Source organism: Falco naumanni, chromosome 15, assembly GCF_017639655.2.
Source record: "Falco naumanni isolate bFalNau1 chromosome 15, bFalNau1.pat, whole genome shotgun sequence".
NCBI lineage: Eukaryota > Metazoa > Chordata > Aves > Falconiformes > Falconidae > Falco > Falco naumanni.
This window is the reverse complement of record NC_054068.1, coordinates 20,524,471-20,547,091: the sequence shown is the minus strand read 5'-3', so window position 1 is coordinate 20,547,091 and position 22,621 is coordinate 20,524,471. Positions and strand designations below refer to the sequence as shown.

General features: G+C 51.5%; 2 protein-coding genes across 3 annotated transcripts; one reads left to right on the top strand and one right to left on the bottom strand.

Moving 5' to 3' along the window:
* Window positions 1–1,631: 1,631 nt before the first annotated feature.
* On the bottom strand, window positions 1,632–14,427 carry TRADD (TNFRSF1A associated via death domain). Of its 2 annotated transcripts, none has more exons than XM_040615480.1 (5): window positions 14,381–14,427; window positions 11,956–12,107; window positions 9,103–9,380; window positions 7,199–7,391; window positions 1,632–5,892 (listed from the first exon to the last, which is right to left on the bottom strand). In XM_040615480.1, exons 2-5 carry the CDS (start codon window positions 12,095–12,097, stop codon window positions 5,585–5,587), a joined length of 921 nt encoding a protein of 306 aa, XP_040471414.1. In that variant the 5' UTR covers window positions 12,098–12,107; window positions 14,381–14,427; the 3' UTR covers window positions 1,632–5,584. The 2 variants fall into 2 exon arrangements, with proteins under 2 accessions (XP_040471414.1, XP_040471413.1); XM_040615479.1 differs by lacking the exon at window positions 14,381–14,427 and adding an exon at window positions 12,896–14,148.
* A 2,920-nt stretch (window positions 14,428–17,347) lies between these two features.
* Window positions 17,348–21,770, top strand: FBXL8 (F-box and leucine rich repeat protein 8). Its single transcript, XM_040615808.1, has 3 exons — window positions 17,348–17,428; window positions 19,254–19,474; window positions 20,000–21,770. The coding sequence occupies exons 2-3, from the start codon at window positions 19,311–19,313 to the stop codon at window positions 20,973–20,975; spliced, it is 1,140 nt and encodes a 379-aa protein (XP_040471742.1). The 5' UTR covers window positions 17,348–17,428; window positions 19,254–19,310; the 3' UTR covers window positions 20,976–21,770.
* The last annotated feature ends 851 nt before the right edge of the window (window positions 21,771–22,621 follow it).

The following is a 22,621-nucleotide window of genomic DNA, read 5'->3' as shown; positions in this document are numbered from 1 at the left end:
GGCTGGATGCTCCTCTGAGAGCTGGCGGTAGCCAACGTGGCCAGAACTTCAGCGAGCCCCTTACTACCACATTCAGTGTTTCATGAAAGTCTCTGAGGCACTTCTCATCAAAAGTATAGATTTATTTATAAAAAAGAATGGAGAAAAAAAAATAGACCAAAGTGCTTTTTTCTATAAAAGACAATTCCTTGGAGACTGACTGTCGTAGACCCGCTTACACATGGCATTGCAGCCCACAGCTGCAGACGGGTTCCAGACCTGATGCTGAGTCTCACGGAAAATTTGGAATTCAAAGGTCAGCAAGGGATATTTCCACTGATGACTAAGGGACGTAACCACACATCTCCTACAGGTTTCGGTTACAGACGGAGGGCCAAATCCCTTCAGTGGCTTTAAAATTCAACCCAGAGAAGAAAAAAAAAAAATATGCAGTTTTAGACTCTAGCCCTTAAATTACCTCACTGGTGGAGCTCATCTCTGTACAAAAACGAGCAGACCCTTGTCTGGTGTGAAGCAGTGTCTCTCACCGATTTCATGCACACACTCCATCCAGTATGTGGGTTAGAGTGAAAAACCCTCTCGATTCCCATCCCAGTGTCTCCTTGGTTTAGGGTGCACAATGCCGATGGCTCACGGCTACACCAGCATTTTCAGTCACACCAACTCAGCAGTGTCGGTGGATTCGATGCTCCGCGTTGCTGCACATGCTCACTTCTGGTTTCAGGGTCCGAGGGCGGCTGCTGGGGTGTGACTTGGAGGTGGCCCTAGGGTACCTTCTGAAGCCACAGAGAGGAGGTGACATGGTGAACCAGGCAGCAGGACAGCTTCTCAATGCTGAACCAGATTTTGAAATGAAGGGCAAAATTAACAGGTAAGGAAAAACACCACGACTGCATCACACGGGGAGAAGACGTTTGCCTGGAGCAGCACCCGCACCAAGCCACCCCTGCCTTCTCTGAACACGTATCTCCCCTCAGCTCGAAGCCTACAGGCTTTTCAGGCCTTATGTTTTCCATATCTTGACAGTGGTGCAAAGCATGCTCTGCTTTCTGCTTCAGCTCCTCCCAAATCTCGAAACAGATGCAGTTCCAAGACTTCCCAGCTAGGCAGCTCCAGCAAACCGTTCCACTTGGAGGCTCCCGTTTTTCCCCCAAGCTCTGCACCCTGCCACGCTGTGACACTAGCACCCCGCTTTGCATTAAAAACAATCCAGGTAGCTTTTCAATGGTAGGGTTGAAGTTGAAAACGGAAACCTGAAAAGCGTCGCTGTGAGCTTTTGACATTCATTTGTAATTTGCCTGGCTATGTAAACCTGGAAGAAAATTCTATGATTTCTTTAAGGTCTGGCTCATGATTTTCAGGCGCATCCGATCAATAATGCTGAAGCCTTTTCTTATTTTTGAGTCGAGTGCTGTTTTTACCTGATAAAGTGGCCCACTGCAAGCAGCTGTGGCATGTGAGACCTGCAGCTGCTGGAAGAGAGCACGTTCCCCATCTGCCGTGGTGGCGCATCCTCGTCTTCAGCAGACAAATTAATCTATGCTGCATTTTTAACAAGCGTTTAGGAGGGTTAAAGTTGGTCTTTCACTGACTCTGCCCTCCAGGATGGCTTGATTTTTATTTTTTTTTTCCTTCCTTCCTGACAATTTTGTATCAGGGTATAGTCTCAGGTTTACTTCTGCCAGATGCCTCACGTCAAAGTGTATCTGGTGAGCATTTTAACTTTCGCCCTCCTTTTTGTTGCTCTCCGTTTGAACACTATAGCTCAGCTATGTCAAACCAAATCATTCAATTTCTCCTTTGGATGCATCTTTTATTCCTTCTGACAGACTGAAAGGAGCCTCCTTCAAGTCTGAAACATTGCTAACACTACAAAAACAATCTACCACAAAAAAAGCCCTCTTGGATCCCTTCCTGTAAGCACATTTTGGCCTGGTTTCTGCTGTTTGTTTTATATTTTGCCCATTTCTTTTTTTATATGCAAGTGATTAGCATATTTATTTAAAATCATCTGCTGGTTTGCTGCATATTCGATTCTGAAACATCGCAACCCCCCTGATTTTTTACTTCCCGCCCCCCCCAGACATCTCTCGATACATAGAGAAGAGCTGTTAGGGGCTAGAGCCAAGTTCACCAGCAGCAGCACTGCCCGTGGCTTATCTCACGCACTAGACATTAGCTAATCTGGATAAACAGCAGTAAGGGAGTGTCGCTTGCATGCCTGGCATCCCAGTGGGTGCAGTATGTGTGCAACTAACTGTGCATACGCAAGGAAGAAAGCATGAGTGTGCTCCCCTTCCACCAGCATGCCAGCCAGGCAGTCGCTGCGGTGCTTATTTCAGCCCTTGGGCGAGCGTATAGCCCTGAGTTTCTGGTGTACCAGCAAGTACCCCCAGCATCTAGCTCCTTCTTCAGTTCCACTCACTGCATTACCATCCCAGGTAGACATGCCTCCAATTTCTTCAACAAATCTCTGCTGATGTTTTTTTCCTCTGTGAGTGCTTCTGCCTGCCCTGCGCGGGCGCGAGTTCCCTTGTCTTTGCACCCTGGTGTAAAACCGCTGTAAAATCTTCTGGGTAAAACAGTAAATTCAGAGTCGAGCCCCAGCCAAATGCCAAATCAATGCAAATGGCATCCTGTACTCACGATCCAACTGATCTATCTCATTCTAAGGCTTCTGTGAAAATTGTCTCTACGTTTGTGCCAGGTCATACTAAAGAACCCTTCTTTTTTAGGAGGAAGGAGCCCACCTGAGACCAGAATCGAGGTTTCATTGCATCTGATGATGATGACTGATCACGGAAAAGATGGTATGAAACAGCCACTGCTACGGTCCCAAACCGTGCCATGTGCTCCAGACAATTCCACCATGGAATATCCCTGGAAAACCCTTTTCCTTTGAGTCTCTGTAATGAAGGCACCTGTGAATACTGTTAAAGATTATGATATTCCAGAAAGGTTGCCAGAAGCTCCAGCACTTAATGGCACTTGTGAGAGGGAATCTGTGAGTAAGAAGCAGCGCATATGCCAACTGCTGGCAGAGGAATAAAATGAACCAAGGTTTGCATTAAAGAAAAAAAGCATTCGTGCTTAGTCCTCTGTAATACAGTAATAGCAGCAAAGAAGTTTTTTTGGACTTGAAGTAGATGCTGAATAATAAGCCTTTCTTATTTTGAGCATTAACAGATACTATAAAAGCTGGGAGTTCTCACTGCTCAGGGGCTGCCTTATAACTGTGTATGAAAGTTGTGTATGAAAGTTGTGCACGTGAATAGCTTAGAAATACTGACTACAAACAAGACAGCAGGCTATGCATATGACCTTGTTTTCTAAAAAATCATTTTCCCAAAATCAAGAGCAAACCCTATTGCTGTTAAAGTAATTTTCAAGTTTCTGATTTTTTTTTTTTGTAATTTTTTTTTTAAATACCATTTGCCAGGTGGGCTGCTGTTGAAGAATTCCCCAGTTGGGATCTGGCAGGAAAACGAATGCTTTGAGGTATGGTTCCAGCATGCTGGTCCTAAAAGCAACACTGTCAGAGAGATAGTTGCTTCATTTTGGGAAAAGCACTGGTACTACTGTAAGGGAGAGGGAAGGACGTGGAGCAGGAATGGGGGAGATGAGACTGCAACAGCACAGACCCAGAACAGCTGAATGAAAGGTCACGGAGCCACAGCCTTTGTAGAGACAGTGCCAGGATGAAGTCAAGGGCAGCACGCAAACATACTCATTCACACCTCGCGAACATGCTCCCCACCTTCAACCCCCTCCGTTTCCTTTCCACACTGTGTACGTAACCTTGGGGATCCCAAACCTGCAGCAAAACAGCCAGGTTCCTCAGGCTGACACTGAGGAAGGCGATGCTCAGCTCGCCTGTGGACCCCAGCTGGGTAGAAGCTGGCCGTCTAAATCCTGCTCCCCCAGGTCTTCAGCAGCTGTGGGAGCAGATCCCAGCCCACACCTGAGCCCAAGGCTGCGTTCCTCCCTCCCAAATTACAGCTCTGGCTCCCGTGAAGGATTAGGATGTGAGTTGTGGTTTAAAAGGCCATCAGGGCTTGACTGAAAGCTGGGCCTGTCATGACTGCCAGTGGCCTGCTATGTGTGTGCCCACACGGGCTTTACGTGTGCTGGCAGAACCACCCTCGACATCTGAAATGATTTCCAAGGCCCACCGGCTATTCCCACGGATGGGAAAGACGAAGAGGGATAGGATTAATGGAAAAGGGTAAGTAAAAACCTATCAGGAAAGCATTGGGAATATGCTGAAGGTACTCAAGCTGCTGTGCTTCACAAGACCCGTGCCGTGCTAGACACGTGTTGCTCTGTGCTTTATGGGCAAAGGTGTAAACTGCGCTCTGTTGCAGTCTGCATCGCCCGTAGCAGGAGAGAGCTGGCATCTCCCAGCAGAACTGGAAGCACAAGTCAGCCCTGGGGCTTGGGTGCTTTGTCTTTTAAGCCATTTTTACCCTCGAAATCAGGGCAGGTAAATCCAGGCACAGCAGCTAATGCCCCACTGTCACACAGTGACAACACCGCCAGGGAAAGGCTCTGGGCAGATCCCGATGCTCGTGAGACACGACGGCATGAGCGATCCTCTCCGGTGAACTCAGCAGGCTGAGGGTACGTGGTCCAGAAGCGAGCGAAGGCGCTAGCAGCCAGCTGGTCACCGGGTTCAGGATGGGATCTGGTGCTGCGACCCACTTCAGAGCAGCAGCTCCCATCTGCACTCCACAGGTAACTCGCTGATGAGGTGACAATTTTCCTTCCAGCACTGCGTGTTGCTTGTCACAGGTACAGGTGCCCTCGGGCTGGTGGGAAAGAGCTGAGCGCGATGCAGGCAAAATAGTATTGTCCACCACAAACCAGGAGTTGGGAATCGTTCTCCGAAACTGTGTTTGTTCGGATGGCTTGTTCCGAGCCTGAAATTTGTTCTAAAGCAGCAATCTGGTGCTTTGTGGAAGATTGTGGCTGTCCCAGGTAAAAGGGAAACCTTTGGGTGGAGAGAGGTGGGAAGGAGCTGTACCACAGTAGGGCAGGGCAGATGCACTTGCTGCAGGTGTCTGTTCCTCATTTGAAGAAGGAAAAATAATGTAAAACTGACTTTTCCTTAATTTCCTCTCTGTCTTCGGTTGGTGTCATGCCTGAGGGTAAAAATGTCTTCAATATAAGAAATCTATTGCAGCTCTCTAGGTGATGGCCTGGGCCACTGCCTAAGAAACGGTGGCATCGCCTGCTTCCCAGGGGAATTCTCCGAGGTGCCTTCCTTGCTCTCTCCTCTCCCCCGCTCTCCCCCAGGGCTCTCTGACTGCCTGGCTCTTCCCTGTGACGGCTCGGTCCTGAGGGAAGTCAGGCTGAAAGCCTCTCTCACCACTTCATGGGAAAGTAACGTTGACTTCTGGACACACAACGGGGACATCAGAGGTCCGTGCTGGCTTCTGCGAGCACAGAACCTCTCCCCCGGCCGTTCCCACCTACCTGGAAACCTGCGGTGATTTTCAGGGCTTTACATTCCCAGCCGCTGGCAGCAGTCCCATACACTAGCTAAAGCGAGAAAGCCCTTAGCGATGCCATGACCCCGTGGGCTCTAGGAGCAGTCCTCGCTGGAGTGGAGACCCAAGAGCTCCTCAGCCAAGCTGGTGAGACCATTTTCTTCCAGGGCTGAGATCAGCCGCGCTATCGTGGCTTTCTTCCCCTCCGACTGGATAAACCTGAGGAGCAGCTGATAGGCTTGTTCATACAGTCCCTCCCGGTCGTACTCGAGGGCCAGGTTATCAATGACGGGATCACGCAGGGCCCGGCAGCTCTTCTGCAACGAGCGACCCACTTGCTTCCATTTCTTGGACACAAGCTTGGCAAATTTCTGGTGGTCATCCGGCGTGAGCATTCTGTTGGCTGAAAGGGACAGAGGGCAGGTGAAACACGGAGGTTTCAGGGCTGGTGTGAGGCAGCTTGGGCCAGTGCAAGGTGGGCTCAACGTTCCGCGGAGCAGGGAGCCTGTTCGGCGCCCAGTGTGCTACTGAACTGCTGCGGGGCTGCTCTACTCGTCCTCCGGTGGTTTAGCACCCGGGCAGCCCTGCCTGGGGTCCCAGAGCAGGGAAGCTACAGGGGCCACCCTGCCCGGGGGTCCGCACGCCCCCACAACGCTCCTCCACCGCTGGAGGTGGGGCCGCCGGAGGAAGCCCCGCTGCTTCGCACCTTCCTGCCCTCCGCTCCCCGCACGCTGCCGTCCCCGGCGCTGGTGCCTCAGTGGGGAGCTGCAGCACGCGGTGACACGTTCACCCGCCCGTGGCCGTCCGCCCCCAGCCCTCTGCCTTGCTCGGGCCCTTCCCTTACTGAAATCCTCCCACAACGCCAGTGTCTGGGCTTGCCCCCACCCTGCAAGCTCGGCAATAGTTTTTTTTTTAAAATTTTTTCCTCCCCCAGTATAAGACTGCCCTGTGGTTTGCTAGAGCTTTTTTTCTTTTTTCTCCTTTTCTTTTTCTTTTTTTTCTTCTGATAGACATCCTCTTTTATTTGTTTCAGCCTTTCAAAATCAACTTGGCAAGACCTTTCTGACCACGTCCCCTGTCCCCTGCCTAAGCATCCTCAGGATGCAACAGGAGCTCTCTCCTTGGCTGTTTAGCACTGCAGAATGGACACGCAGCTTAAGCACGCTCAGAAATTATCTAGCTCTCAATCTATCTGATCTCAATTATCTAGATCTCAAGCTAAAATTGTTATGTGAGACTGTCTGAAAGCTCTCTGGAGGGGACAGACCCCGAAGACAGCTGACGTACTGCAGGGAGCCTGGACAAATCCATCCCGGCTGACAGCAGGGCTGATGGTGCCCACAGCAACCTTCCCAGCCTGACCCCACCTACGATATTAACTCACCTCAACAAAATGATGTGGAGGAAGAGAAGCTAATCTGCGTTCTTCCTTTCAGTATTAAGGAGTTTTTAAATGTGAGGAACCTGTAAGGACACAGGCTCTGAAGCATCTGGTTCTGTGCCACCCCAGAAAAGAAAAAAACAGGTTGAAGCCTGAGCAGAAGCAGTATGGCAGTATCTTAGGACTGCTGGAATTCCTTCCTTATGGGATGCTGGGAGATCCTTGATGCATCTGAGGTAGACCCCAATACGTAGTCACGTTAATCCTCCCTCTTGGGCTTTGAGGCGAGGAAGACCAAGGGCTGTCCTGGTCAGTTCCAGCTACTCACCGAACTCTTGTCCCTGAAAGACGAAGGTGACTTGCGGGGAAAGGGAGCTGCCTTGAGACGGAAAAGGCAGAGATGGGGAGTGCAGAGATGCGCAGTCTTTTACAGCCGTGTTGTTGTTGATGCTCTGGTGAACGATCAGGCTCTTGAGGCACTCCTCCAGCTCCGTGATCTCCTCATCCCGCAGGCGGTCAGGCTGCAATGCAAACAGTGTCAGTGATGCCTGCCAGGCTCACCGCCTTGCAAAGCTGGAGATGTTCAGCTGGAAGGCACAGCCTAAGATGACGGTGTCAAGAGAGGAGCAATGAGGCAGCTATAGTGTCAGTTGTGAACTGACCAGACGAAATAGCCTGATGGAGTTCTGGCTGTAAATGTGTGAGGTTCTCTCTCTGATGTGATATGAAACAGGCAATCTCCCTCCCCTGGGTTTCTCACGTGCAGCAGTGAGCGCTTACAAGTTGCACAAAGTTCCTACGAGTCCACATTTACCTCCAGCAGCCCTCTGCAAGACTCAGGGGGCACCACAGGCAGCGTGGCTTCTCTGACTTACCCCATGTAAGGCCCACAGGACAGGGTGACCTGATCCAGCAGCTCAGGGCCACCACAGCAGGCAGCTCCTGCTACGCCCCTTCTCCTCTCTGCCCCTCCACTACCTAAGTGCTGTTGCTCCCGGATCCCCTCCGAGCCAGTTTTTCTCACTGACCAAGAGAAAACTAGCCTGACCTCCAGAAGGCAGGTAATGAGCAACGGAGTAAAAGCAGCAAAACACGTGGGAAGGAAGAGTCCAACCTGGCGAGTGCTCTGTCGCGCGCTTAGCTGGCGTACAGCAGCACCCAGCAGTGCCCTCGGCCACTGACAGCTGTGCCCTAGGGACATCTTTGACTGTGGCACTGTCGGGCAGAAGCCAGGCTAAGTCAGTTTGGGGGAACTGAGAATAAGCCCATCTCTTTTGTTCAGGCCGCTAGTTCAGCGAGGGGAGGGAGCCGCGAGCAGAGGCTGACAGGGTACGGCGCATCACGTGTGGTTTGGCCCGGGGCTGAAACGTTTGCACTTCGTTCTCTGTGCTTGCAGAAAAGCAACGTGGCAAAACATACTCTTTGTGCCTCATCTTCCCAAGCAGATGGTGAGTACCTATTTCTCAGGACCATCTAGAGGGAACCAGAGTTACAAGGTATCGCTAGTTCCAGGTGGAAAAAAAGAGGGAGAGGGGAAAGGCAATGAGTTTAATCATGTCAAGTGCCTTGGTTTTGTGGTGAGATGACAGACGTCACTGCTCTTGCTAGCAGGATTAGAGTGCCAGGGCCAAAGTGTGCAATGAGCTAGACATTGGATATCACTTCTGAGAGAGAGACTTTGCCTTCAAAAGGGCAGCCCACGTTCTGCTGGCAGCAGATGCTGTTTGTCCCCACTCTGTCACAAGTTGTTGGTTTAATGCGCAGAGTGTTTGCACCCACGCTCGCTTCTAGGTGCAGTTACCACTGCTTTGCTCGGAGGAGGTGGTGGGCAAGGCAGGGGACAAAGGTGCTGAGCAGTGATTGCTCCACACTGACTCCTGTCCTCTCCACCTGCCTCGCAGGTGTATCAAGGCATGCTTGCTCATGCTCTCAGCTGCACCTTCTATAGTTCTTCATTGTAGCGGTGGTAACAGCCATGCTAATTGTTATACACAGAAACCACAGGGATTTCGTAGAATCTCTGTAAGCTATTTTAGGTAACTGTCACCCTTCCAGAAAAGCACACTGCTCTGGGGAAGGGCAGAGCTGTTTCTCCACATTATAGTCAAGAAGTGAAGGAGGGAGAAGTCAACAACCCAGCATGCTGCAGCAGAGCAAGACCTGCATGCACCTTCCCGAGTCCCGTGCTACTGCTCCTCGTTGCTGCCTGGCCTCCCACCCTCCCCCACTCACCTTTTCTCTGTAGATGCACTCCACGCAGCGATCCTCATCCTTCAGCATGTCGTCGAGGTGTTCCTTGCCAGCCTTCAGCTCCATTTCGAGAGGCACCGTGGTCATGGCCAAGGAGAGCTGGAGGTGATTCTGGAGGGACTGCTGGAGCGCTCCTTCCCGGTAACTCCGCAGGAAGCGGCGGCAGTTCTCCTGCTTGCAGAACTTGAGCTGGACTATCAGGTGTGGGTGGCTGCAGTGCACTTTAAGCATGTCCACGCCGTTCACGCTGCCGGTGGAGTCTGGCAGGGAGAAGTGAGCAGATTCACTATCCAGGCATGAGACATGCAACCCAGACCCACTCCCACCCACCACCAAGCCTGCAAAGGGGGGGGCTTTTGAATTCTCTTCTCCCTGTGACCACATCCTCTGGGATGAAAAACCTGTACGTAAAACCAAGAGCAAGTTTTTGCTGCCCTGCCACCATCCATCCCCATGAAGTATGGTGGCCAACGGAGGCCACGTGTTGCTGCACCCCAGGTAATTATCTCAACGCTGAGATTACTAGGGGAGGGGTTCAGTCTGAGGATCCATTTCCCAGACAGAAATGGTTACGCTAAACTGGCAGCACAGGGAAGTTTTATAGATGAAAGTTCAGCTCAGTGCTCAGACAGTCTTCAGTCCTTGTGACTGGACTTTCATGCAGTGATGAAGGTCCTGGAAAAAAATCCTGCGTTTCCTCTCCACCCCATGCCCAGAGGTAACTTTTGGCTGGCTCTGAGCCTTCAAAACATCTCACAAGTGGCGAGTGATAGGTCCAGACACGGGAATTGGGCTGCTTGAGATCGGGCCTTGACTTGTTAAACTCTTTTCGCACAGAGAATTAATTAATGGTAAAACCTAAGCAAGGAGAAGCTGGGGACGTGCCCTCTAACATTAGTGGAGGGGCAGCATGAGCCACGCTGACAGCAGAAACTGTCCAGGCCTTCGTTCTTCCTTCTCCCAGCAAAATTTCATTGTGATTAGCTGTGCACATTGACCTTGTCTCCACAGGGATTTTATATGCTGATGATGACAGTTTAGAGGACGTGTTTTTCTCTTCTTTTTTTTTGCTCTCACAGCAGAGGCCTGTGGGAGGCTGCCTGAACTGCTTCCAGACCCAAATTAACCCCCTCCCCCCCGCCGCGCAGAGGTACCAGCTCCCACTGGCACTGCGTCGGGTACCGCCGAGCCCCGCACCGTGCGTTGCGTAGCTCGGAGGACAACCCCAAGGCAAAGCAGACTCGTGTGCGCCACGTTAGGCAGGGCGATTAGCCTGGGATTTCGGAGTATGTGATCTAACAGTGGCTTTACAGGGTTTTCCGAGTCCTTGGCTGCATCAGAAAGCTTAGTTCAGGCCAGATGTGTCACTGGGACATGGGGCTAGGAACCTAGGGGAGGCATCTGAATTCACTGTGGCTGACCAGAAACGTCTTTCTACCTCTTCCTCCGGGCTTTGTTTTTCTTGAGTGTTGGTTAAACACAAGCTTCCATAGCAGGGTAGGAGGGCTGGGGAGGGAAAACTGCACAGACCTGGAAACCTTTACGAATGCTGTACATGACAGCTGTGAAGCCACTGCAGAAGAGAGGACTTTGCGCATGTTTCTTCATGACGCTTCAGGGAGCTGCCGATTTCATGGCTTTTTTAGGTCTGGATAAGCTCAGTAGGATTGAGTCTTTTTGCTGGCTTTCCCTTAAACGTGTGAGCAGATTCACATTTCAGCGACACGAAGCAAGTGTAAATCAAGCCTAACCAGGCAACTGTGTCGGGCTCCCTGCTGCTTTCCAGCTCCGGATCGAGCTGCAAGATGAGCAGGTCTGTACTGGATAAACTGCCTGACTCGGCTCGACTCACGATTGCCGGAAGAAATTACAAAATAGTTACACAAGCCCCATTAAACAATATAGGCTCAGGTGTATGAGACTGGTAAAGAACACAGTGAGAGTCACTCTAGCTAAGTAAGATAAACCCTTCTAACTATTCTGCAGTCAGCTTGGTGCAAGGGTGGATAGAGAAAAACAGTTTTATGACAGTCTGCATCTCAAGTCTCTTTCTGATGTAAATAGGGTTACATACAGTTGAAGCTAATGTAACCGTGCCTGCTTATATCAGAAAAGAACTTATACTGGCTATTGCTAATTTTAAAAATGGGCTTCTCAAAGCAGAAACCACGTTTCTGTGGTGGTATAAAAACAGAAATTAAATCTTCTTTTCTAGCAATTGCAATCTTTTCCCCTCTTACATAAATGGATTTAAACAAACATTCATAAAGTAGGATAACTTGTAGGACAGTTCGAGTTGGAAGGAAGCCCAGGAAGCCTTGAGCCCAACCTCCCATGCAAAGCAGGGTCAGCCCCGAGGTCAGCCCAAGTTGCTCAGGGCTTTATCCAGTCCTGTTTTGAAAACCCCCAAGGATGGAGAGAACACACAGTCACGCTGGGCAGCTGCTTGATTGTCCTCATGGGGAAAACGTTTGTCCCTGGATCTGGTGTCTACCCCTCGTTTCAATCTGCACCCATTGCCTCTCATTCCCCATGCACCACTGTGAAGAGCTGGGCTCCATCTCCCCTCCTCATAGGTACCGTCAGGCTGTGGGTAGGTCCCCCAAAGCCTTCTCCCCCCAGCTGAGCGGGTCCAACTCCCTCAGCCTGTCCTCACAGGAATGGTGCTCCAGCCCCCAGCCGCCCCGGCAGACCTCTGCAGAACGTGCTCCGCTTTGTCTTTACTAAATACAGCAGGCGCCATCCTTCCTTACCCGTGAGCGCGAGAATAAAGCAAAGCACGGCACTGCGTGAAGGGATGAGACAGCGCACCAAGACACCGGCGAGGATGGGTACCTGCTAACGCCAGCTTCAGTGCCTTGAACACGCTGGGTTTCTTTTGCGAGCTTTCGTAGAGGGACGGCAGAACGATGCTCTTGCACGTCGACTGGAGGAAGAGATAAGCGCTGCCGATCCAAGGAGCGGAGCTGCCTGCCATCTTCAGCGCCCTACGAAACCACACAGGTGAGCTGAGAGCACAGGGAAAAGGGCCTGACGGCGGGGGAGCACTTGCAGCAAACACCGAGCACAAGCATGGCGGGATCATGGGGATTTACCCTTGTTTCCTAGGGGAGGCTGGTGATATTCTTAAAGCAAGCGTCACCCTTGAGGAGTTTGCTGTTATTCTGTAAAAGCACAGCGGGACACAGGGTCCCAACAGCAACTCACAAAGCTCTGCTTCCATTTTCCACTGGACTCTGTTCATTTCATAGTCCAAAGAGACCCTGAAGCAAACCGTTTCAGTCCTCGTGTGTCTGAGTGCCCAGCCAAGCTGGCAAAGGCTAAAGACACGTCGTTGGGGTGCTCCAGGGAGCACCCAGCAGTCCTGCTTCTGGCACAGCCACAGGGACTGAAGCCCTACTGCAGGCAGAGGCGTTTTGCCCAAGGTCCCGGCCCCCTGGTTGTCCTCACTGAAGGACACATTACAGAGCAGCAGGACACTAACAGACGGGATGAGGGGTAGTGGCTTTAAACTGAAAGAGGGTAGATTTAGGCTAGATATAAGGACAAAATGTTTTCCAGTGACGGTGATGAAACAGTGGCACAGGTTGCCCAGAGAGGTGGCCAATGCCCCATCCCTGGAGACATCCAAGGCCAGGCTGGACGGGCTGTGAGCAACCTGGTCTAGATGAAGGTGTCCCTGGTCATTGCAGGGGGGTGGACTCAACGGATCTTTAAGGGTCCCTCCCAACCCAAACTATTCTGTGACCCAGGACTATCCCTCTGCTTTACGTACTAGCTCATTTATCAATCCTCTCCCACCGTTTTGTCTCTTGCAGCAAGGCACGTGGAGGACAGCACATCCACCGCTCCGTTCTCATCACACCTGTTCCTCAGTGCCCAGCTAATGCAAACCTTACATCTGCTGCGGCTGCACCCAGCTCTGCTCCTGAGGCAAAGACGGACCAAAACACCTCCCAGGCTACGGAATCGCAGAATGGAAGAGCTATGCTAGGCTGGGCAATGCCGGACTGGGGCTGTGGCAGCTGGTGAGCATCTGACAGCCCTGGAGACAGGCATGGATGGCCACCTCTCCTTTCTGGTGGGTACACAAACTGTCTGGGCATGTCCATGAGCAAGCTGGTCCCTGCGACTCCCTCCCCCCCAAAAAAACCCCCAAAACACCAAACTGCTCCACAGAGAGCGGTGCTGGGAGCCAGCCCTTCCATCACACCACAGTGACAAGTCATTTGGGGCTTCTGGTTCAGCCCCAGTCCCAAGTCCTGCCCTCTCTCCAGCTGCTTGTCTGGACCTCCATCACATCCTCAGCTGCTTCCCCGTGGGCATCTCTTCCTTCCTGCTTTCTGCCCCACTGCTCAACCCCAACAGCCTTCCCGTGTCCGCCAAGCCAGCGCAACTGCTGGCCGTGACACTGTCCCTCCCTTCAGCTGTCCTTCAGATTGTGGGCGTGCAGGTTTTTTGTCACCAGGGGCTGTCAGACCAAGAAGGATGACTCCCATGGGCAGGCTGTCCTCCTCCAGGTGGTGGCTGAGGCTGAGAACCATCTCCATCCCTTGCAGCATGTCCAACAGGGTGCTGGAACATACGTCCCACCCCGTTTACCTGCTATAACCCTGAACTGCGCCCAGCACGGCAGCTTGTTCAGAAAAGACAGGAAATAATAAACAAATCGTAAAATTCACACTGAATATGGGAGTGCAAGGAGCACCTGTGGGATGCAGGAGCGTTTCCAGACCATGAGCTCCTACATCACACAAGCATTTTAGAAAAGGATCTCGTAAAGGAAAAAAAACACCCAGGAGGATGCTCTGCTGCTGCATCCCAGGTCTGGTCCGAGCCTCTGGCCCCCGGGAGGTCCGGGATGCGGGCCCCCATCTCCCAGCACCTTGCGGAAGGAGGGTAAGGGGCACCCAAGGAACATCTCCGAAAACTACAGCCGCGCGCTGTGTACAGGATTTCACCCACGGGACGATTCCCCTTTAGCGGCGCAAACGCCCAGGCGCTCCCTGCCAGCCCGGAGCCACGCGGGGCACCAGCATCCCGAGTCCCCCCGCACCCACCGCTGCCCCCGCGCCCCCTCCCACACGCCGGGCGTGCGAGGGCTGTACGGGGGGCTCCGGGGCGCGCTGCCCCGCTGCCCCGCCGGCTCTGGGGGTGCCCCCCCGCCCCGCACGGCCTCGGCCCCCGGCCCAGTCCTGCCCCCCCCCCGGCGGCCCCGGCCCCCCCCCCCCCCCCCGCCCGCGGCTCCGGGCGGCTTTACCTTGTGCCCCGCCGCCGCCCGGCCTCGGCGCCGCCGCTTCCGCCTCTGCGCGGCGCCGCCCGCTGCTGCCGGCACGGCCCGGGCGGGCCGGGGGGAACGGCGGGGCCCGGACCGAACCAAACCGACACCAACTAAAAAAAGCCCACCCAACATATCCCCCCTCCAAAAAAAAAACCCAACCAAAACCAAAACCCAACCAAAACCCCAAACCAAAATAAAACAAGCAAACAAACAAAAACCCCTAAACCTAAAAATAAAACCCCACCAAAAACCCCAAAAGCAAAAGCCAAAAAATATCTCCCCCAAAAAACCCCAAACCAAGGAAATCCCCAAAAGAAAACAAACCCCAAAGCACTTCAAAACAAACAACCCCCCAAAAAAAACCCAAACCCCAACCCAAAACATAAACCCAACCGAACCCAAAAAGAAAAAAACCCACAAACCAACAAACCCCCAAAACAAACAAAAAAGACCCCCAAAGAAAAGGAAAAAAAAAGGGGGGCGGGGGGAAACAGCCACAAACGCCATTGCAGTCCAGTGCCCCCCATTGCAACCCAGTGCCCCCATTGCAATACAGTGCCCCCCATTGCAACCCAGCCCCCCACCATTGCAACCCAGTGCCCCCCATTGCAAGCCAGTGCCCCCCATTGCAACCCGGTGCCCCCATTGCAACACAGTGCCCCCCATTGCCCACCAGCAGCCGGCCAGGACAGGGCATGTGCCCCCAGCCCATGGCAGGCAGAGGAAAGGGGGGGTTCCTGGTAACCCCCATAGCCTGTGGGTGATGGCCCTGCCAGGCTGGGGTGTCTCTGCCAGGGCTCACTAGCTTTTCCCTGTGGTGCTGCTAACGAGAGTGAACCGTGAAAGTGAAGGTTGGTTGGGTTAATTACTGAGCAGCGGAAAGGTGTCCCAGTTGAGGAACACAGAGACTGGGCAGCATCTGTAGCAGCATCCAGGGGTGCTGTTTGCTCAGGAGGGGAGATGGATTAACGAGGTGGGGGTTCCTTCTCCAGTCAAATCCAGGACACTGCTGCCCAAGGGTGCACTGGGTGATGGAGGAAAGCTCCCAGAAGAAGCATGCAGGGAGTGCAGCACCATTTGTGAGAGCAGTGGTGATGGAGGGGACCTCTGGGACGCTGCTTAGTGAATGCAGAGTGGCGTGACACCCAGCTCTGCCAGCAGGTAGGGACACCTGGGCTGGGCCCCACTGCCTGAGGGGCAAGATGATGGTGTCAAGATCAGCTGGGTGTTCTGGCTTGGTCCTCCCTGTGGTGACACCTGAATTATGTCCCACCTCTTTCTGCACCAGCTGCAGCTGTGCTCCTCTGACAAACTGAACGGGGCAGGTAGAAAAAGCAAAGCAGCTTTTCCCGACTCCATGAGAGGTTCCATGGCGAGCAAAGCCAGGAGCTGGGTGTGCATCTCCGCTGCCCAACCTCAGGCAGCAGCCTCCTGCCCAGGCTGCCTTTGTCTGGCATAAATGCTCTCCCAGGAGCGGAGGGGTGACAGCAGCTCCCTTGTTTGTCCCCAGCTGGCAAGAAGCTGGCATGGGATGCTGTGCCAGATATCATGCCCACGTGCTAGCTGCCGTCACTCTGGCTTGGCAGCTGGTTTGTGCAAACTTTCCGGGCAACTGAACTTCAAGCAAAAGTAGAAAGTATTATGAAAGACTTTTTTATATATACATCTATATTTTAAAAAATACATCTGTATTTTAAAAATACATCTGTATTTAATGCTATTTTACAGCAACAGTATTTTAACAATATAAACTCATTTGTTTGCTAAAGGAAAACCAGAACTGAAATAAACCCTGCAGAGGTTAACCCAGACCGGCTCTCCTGGGTGCTCTGGTTTCCTGGGCTACTTTTCTTGGCTTATTGCTTATCTCTTAGGTTTAATCTGCCTCATTGGATCCTGCTGCTGGGGAGCTATTAAAGTCAGTTATCCAAAGCAGTTTTGCATAGAGAAGTTGTTAGATTGTAGTGGGTGAACACTTACTAATTTGGGATATTACATCTTGGACACTTTTAAAACCTTTCCTGTAAGTATTCCATTCTCTTCAAAGTAGTTTTAAGACTGGGGGTCTCTAAGAACAAATGTTCATTGCACTACATAATATGCAAATTGTTTTGCTGCTAGATTCCCTAGCTCTGAATAATAAAGCTGTGTTTACACGTTCATAATTTTGTCTTTATAGGTGTTGAATTTTATTTCAACAGACAGTATTAAGTTTTGCATTTCCTTTGTTATGTTAAAATCTGTCTGCCGTTTTTCTAGATGAGCGGTAAGGTGGCACCCACAGTCCCAGCAGGGCTGATGGTACCAGCGCTTCTGCAAACCGGGCATTAACTCGCTGCCAGTTTAAGAAGCAACTCGTGTGTTCATGCGTTTAAGGGTTAAGGGGGTTCAGTGAGCCCAGACATCCCAACCTACAAAACCCAGGGCTGAAGCAGCGCTGGCTCCCAGAGCCAGGTAGGCAGCACAGGGTAAGTTGCTGTGGGGACCATCACCCACCCGGGTCCCCCAGATGTTTTCTCCTTGAAGCTGCTCTGGTCGCTGTATGTGGAGAGGGTAAAAAGGGCCGAGGCAGCTGCCACCCACTGTCTTCCTGCTGGGCCTTGCTGGGCACCTGTTTTTGGGGAGCATCCTGCTGGGTGACATCAAGGCAAGCACTTGGAGCCTCCTGTTTGGGAAGTGGAGCTGGCAGTGAGGGGAGCGGCTGCATCGGGATGCGATGGTGAGTGTGTGTGGGATGCGCGGTTCGGGTACAACAGGCTCCCTCAGGCTGCAGTGTGGAAGGGGGGGTGCTGGGGGCCTTCAGGGAAGGGGGTGTTGAATAGCTGGGGGGGGGCGGGTGCTGAGGGCAGAGGAGAGGACTGGCCATCCGCGCGTTCCCATAAAGGATAGCACAGCATCCTGGCTCCTACCCCATGGCAGGGAAAACACGCCTCTCTCGGCTGTTATTTTCGGTATCTCCTGCGCTGCTCCTCCCTCCGGGCTGCAGGCGGGCAGCACAGCAGAGGAAGACGGGCTCTGCTGGCAGAGGTACGCTGCGCCCCTCGCCAGGCCGCCCCCAGCCCGGAGGGGTGCCATGGCTTGGGGGTCCCCCACACCGGCTCCCCCCACCACAGCACCGCTGCTCCCGCTCCAGCTCCCGGCCGCTGCCGCCGCCTGCCCGGCCTCCTCAGGGCCTGCGGGCCCCACAGGCCTCCGCCGTACCCTGGGTGAGGGACGGGGACCCGCCGTGGCCCCCCGGCGCTGGCCCAAACCCGGCTGCCCTCGCCGGGGTGGGCGGGCAAGGCGGACCCCGGCAGCCCGCCGCGCGCAGGCCGTGCACCCCACTGACTCAGTAACGCCAATAACGCCAATAACGTCGCCTTTCCGCCCGCCTCCCTGCCCTCGCGTCACATTTCTGAGCTTCCCTAAGCCATGGCCACAGCTGGGAGTGCACCCCCGCTTCCTGAGGGGTTCACGGTCCCTTTTGCAGGCTCGGAGGAAGGAAGCCGAAGAGCTGAACACGTGGGATCGCAGGCAGGGCACGGAGGAGCTCAGAGCCCGCGGGCAGGCGTGTATCGCAGCCAGCGTTAAAAGCAGCTACAGGGAGAAAAGCCAAGTCCGAGCTGTTCTTGTCAGAAAGTGGCAAGAGACGCGAGCGAGGTCCCAGGAAGGAAGCAGGACGGTGTCACTTGGCTGTGCCAGCCGGCGCTGGGTGGAAGGGGGTGGTCACGGATCCGATGGCAGATAAGATAGCGTAGCTGCTCTGCTGCTGCCACCCCGCACTCCGAGTGAGTCACGCTTCAAAGCGCTGTATTCTAGAAAAGCGTGTTCCTCTCTGCCTTATGCTTTTTTGCATCGCTACTCCGTACTTGCTTCATGTTTTTCAACTCTTTTCCTCCTTTGAGGATATCCAGAAGGGCAGGTTTTCATTTAAAGTGCCCCACGATGCTGAGATAACACGGGGACTCCAGGACCCAGGGCTCCAAAGGCGAGGGGCATGCCGTGAGCTGCGGGGCCAGACGATGAGGCTTGGCCCCACTGCTCGCCTGGGAAGGGCAACGTCTGCATTTAACAACCCCTCGCCGATTTATGAGAGGGTTAGAAAAAAATAAATGTTGCATCAATAGTTTTATTTGTGCAGAAATCTAGCATTTTGGAAAGAGATGGATGAGAATGTTAGGTGGTGCTCTGATGCTACGCTCAGCTTTCCTCCCAGGCGCTTATTCTTTTGCGTTATAGTTCAAGATTTGCTTTTTCATTTTGACGTGTATAAATGCAAATTCTGAGACAGGAGTCACAGCAATAAAGTATTTTTTTCCAACTGTCACGTCTCATGCCAGGCAAGGGCCACCGTCCTTGAGCTACTGCTTTCTGCCGAAGGCCCTTCTGTTTCACTGTTGGTAAATAATGGATACATGGGGCTGTTTTCTGTGCAGAGCTTCTGCTTGCAAAGAGGGTGGGGTTTTTTCCCCCACACTTTGAGAAATCTGTATCAGCTTTTTGAACACCAGGGCAGCACTACTAGAAAATTCCCTTGCATTTTTATTACTCAGAGTAGCAAAATTTCACTGCAGGAAAAAAAGAGGTTTTCTTTTTTGTTTTTCTTTTTCTTTTTTTGGTCCCCCACTAAAGCTTTGATCTGATATCTTTAATTCTTGGAAAGTATCACCCAGCTTCTTAGGATTGATTGAAAAAAACTGTGCAAAACAATCGACCAACAGATTGCCCCCATTTTTGTGTTCAATTTGGTGAAATTCCAAGTTTTAAACAATTTTGACTTCCTCTGTGATCCAGTTGCATTGGTTTGATTTGTGAAATAAATCCTAATGCGTGTGTCTGTCTCTTTGTTTGTTGCTTTTTTTTTTCTGTACAGGGACTTTTGAGAATTAATTGCGGTTTTGGAAGTTTCTGCCATTTTTAAATCGGCAAAATGCCTGCTCCCATTCCACAGCTGTGGAACTACATCCCGGAAGAAATCCTCATCCAGATTTTCTATTACCTTTCCCTTCGAGACAGATACACAGTCTTCCAGGTTTGCAGAGAATGGGCTGCAGCTGTTTCTTCTAGCTCTGTGTGGCATTTCACAGAGATCAGGTGAGAGGAATGGGTCTCTGATGTCCGAGCACCTTTGCAGGAATAACCAGATCGTTGTTTCCAGTGCCTGTCAAACATTTCCAGCACTCTGCTATGACCTTATTGACATTGTGGCTTCTATGTGTGATGATGATCTCTTACGTGACTAGCACCTGCTTATATAATAAAGAAAATTGTGTTGTATGCTGGGTTTTTTTCAGTTGCTGCTTAGGATTTGGGTTTTATGGGAAATACTGCATCCTTAGGTCTGTGGTTTTAAGCTGCCATTTGAAAATGGCAAAAGGCAAAGTTCCTGAATAGTTATCCTTATCATGACACTTAATTCTCTGATGGGTCTTTCTGGGAATGACTCTTCTCATCTCCTGACCAGTGTTTGGCCTTACAGTGACTCTGCAGCCATCAAGTGAGAAGAAATGTCTGGCGCATCTGTTAATGTTTGTAGAAACACTAGTAAAGGAGGGTATCTGCTCTGTGGCTGCTCAGCTCAATGTTCATGGTGACTAAGAGGTTTTTCTGCCCTTCCAGCTGTGATTCAGAGGATGAGGAAGGCATGCTGCAGAGCCTGCTCCAGTTCCTCAGCCAAATCAAACACCTGAAGATTGTGTTTGACCAGTCCAAGGAGGTCAACCGGAGGAATGTGACACGCATCTTGGATGTGCTGGCAAAACAGAACCACAAACTGCAGCAGCTGTGCATTGTGTGCCATGGAGAGAACCCCTATTTCTACTCTGGCCAGGACATCCTACAGAGCATACGGAATATATGCGACACGAAAAACCAGATAGATCTTCAGCATATTGATTTTCGAAAAATGCCCTTCACTCTCGACGATAAGCTGGTCGGACTCTTAGCTACCGCCAACCCAAACTTGCACAGTTTGTTCATCAACAACCGCACCCTGGTATGCAACGTGGCACCAGACACCATCAGGAAAGTTCTCAGAGCGTGTCCCACTCTCTCGGCCTTGGGTGTTTACTACGCCAGTTTGTCTGACGATGTGTTCCAGGAGCTGCTCGAGCCTGGAAGAGCAGCTTTCACCCATTTAGACATTTTCTGTGAGCGCCTGGACAAGTATATACCGGTCATCTCAGAAGAGCTCTGGGCTGCCGTAAGTCAGAAGCATCCTCAGCTCTGTGTAGACCTGGAGTTCGATCATACGGTCCCTGCCTGCAAAATACCACGGATCCTGAAGCTGAACATACCTGTGAGCACGCTGCAACTGAATACCTATAATTACATGGTCGATCAGATTAGGTTCGTCACCCAGAGCTACAGCAGTACTTTAAAGAAGCTGACGCTGCAAACCACATCCTCGGAGGGCTTAAATGCCTCACTAGTCGATCTGGCTAGGCAGTGCAGAAATCTGTTGGAGATCCACTGCTACTGCGTGGTCAGCCAGGAGGTGGTAGATGCGTTCCTCACGCACTGCCCCGGTCTGAAACGATACACGCTGAAGGTCACCAAGGAACGGCACCCCTGGAAACCAGTAACGGTTCAGTGACCAGGTTCTTCTGACCTCCTGGGGAAATCCCTGGGGGTCTGCAGGGGGACGGGGACAGCGGATTTAGAGCAGAAGGCAAATGCTGTACAATGCCCTCCGCACTCACGGAGAACGTGCTGTTTCGCCCTGGCTGTTACGGGCGATGCGCACCTGTTCTGCAGACCAAGCATTTACACTCAAATGTGATAGAGAAAGGGTTATACAGAGAAATAGAATTGCCCCCTGCATTTTTTTTTTTTTTTTTGTCGTGCAGGGTTTTTTTTTTTTGTGTGGTTTTTTGGGGTTTTTTTTTGTTGGTTTTTGTTTGGGGGTATTTTTATGGGGGTATACAGGGCATGTCTTTTTTCTTCTCTGCTTCTTTATTCAGCAGGAATGCCGACTTTACCCTTTGTGGGTTTTTCCTGAGGACTTCAGCAAAATTTAATTTTGATTTTATGTTTTAAAAGAATCTCGAAGTTGAGCACATTTTGTCAAGCACCCAGCAACCACTTAGACTGTTAAGGAAGTGGCAGCTTCAAAGCAACTGTTTTCTGCCCGGTGGGGTACTCAGCCGTGCAGATTCCGTGAGCTACAGCAATGAACTGCGGCCATCTGGTAGAAAATCCACCCTAACCTTGATAATTCCTCTTCCGGCACTTCAGTGATGGTGAGCTCACCCATTACCCACTTGTCACGTAACTCCCAGCTTGGAGGGTTATAACAGGAGCTGAGTTATGTTAGAAAATACAAGCAGGAAGAAAAATACTTAAGGAAAAATATTCAGAAGATAGTAATAAAAGGCACATGGCCTGCAAATCCCCTTGTCCGTCTTGATTTTCTTTTGCTCAGAAATGTGGATTTCCAGGTTAAAATTTCAATGCCCTTTGCAAAGACCTTTGCTTTTATTATATTCTTAGTGCTTCGTAGGAGAATCAAGAGTGGTGACAGTTTTTGCACCTGATACCTGCATTCACATGCGTTACCATGCATCTGAATTAGGATACGGATGTGCTGCTCTGCTGTGCCAAAGATTCTGGTGAATGTTATCGGAAGAGGAGTTTCTGAGTTGAAATGATCCTGGCACAAAGCAATAATAATAATAATAATAATAATAATGAAGCATATAGTCATCTAGATTCCCTGTGTAGCTGTTTTTATCATACTCTCTTCTCACCCAAGAGCCAAATCATTTCTCTTGACAAATAACATAAGATCCGTAGCCAAACCAGCTTACAGTTTTGACTTTTCAAAACCTTGCCAAAGATGTGCAGCCCTGAGGTCTGGCCAGCCTTTGTACATCTGCGCTGGCCAAAGTTTAGGGCAAGAAAATTCCAAAATAACCATTCAGGTGCCTTCACAAACCTGGCATTGCCGTGCCTGGGCATCCCACAGACTCTCAGCAGGGTTCGCTCCGGTGACTTGCTAACCTCCCAGCATAAGGTGTGCAGCACGTGGTCCCTTTGCATGACGCTGCGTATTTATTCACAGCTCTGTGAGATCGGCTGCAGTGCATTTTCATTCTGTGTATTGTTCTCCGGGGCTGGTGATGCCATCGCATTGTGCTGAGTTTTTAAGAGTGTGAGCAGCACTGCTGATGTGACTCCCTGGGAGCCTACTTTCCACTGGCCTGGGATAAAATTCCGTGGTTCATTCTCTGCCGGAGGCAG

What these genes read in the sequence shown, in the direction of transcription:
- FBXL8 (XM_040615808.1), top strand. Translation starts at nt 19,311, where the DNA reads ATGCCTGCTCCCATTCCACAGCTGTGGAACTACATCCCGGAAGAAATC. An exon ending in TGGCATTTCACAGAGATCAG is followed by an intron (nt 19,475 to 19,999) that starts GTGAGAGGAATG and finishes CTGCCCTTCCAG; the next exon opens with CTGTGATTCAGAGGATGAGG.
- TRADD (XM_040615480.1), bottom strand. Translation starts at nt 12,097, where the DNA reads ATGGCAGGCAGCTCCGCTCCTTGGATCGGCAGCGCTTATCTCTTCCTC. An exon ending in ACTGAAGCTGGCGTTAGCAG is followed by an intron (nt 9,381 to 11,955) that starts GTACCCATCCTC and finishes TCTCCCTGCCAG; the next exon opens with ACTCCACCGGCAGCGTGAAC. An exon ending in AGTGCATCTACAGAGAAAAG is followed by an intron (nt 7,392 to 9,102) that starts GTGAGTGGGGGA and finishes TTTGCATTGCAG; the next exon opens with CCTGACCGCCTGCGGGATGA.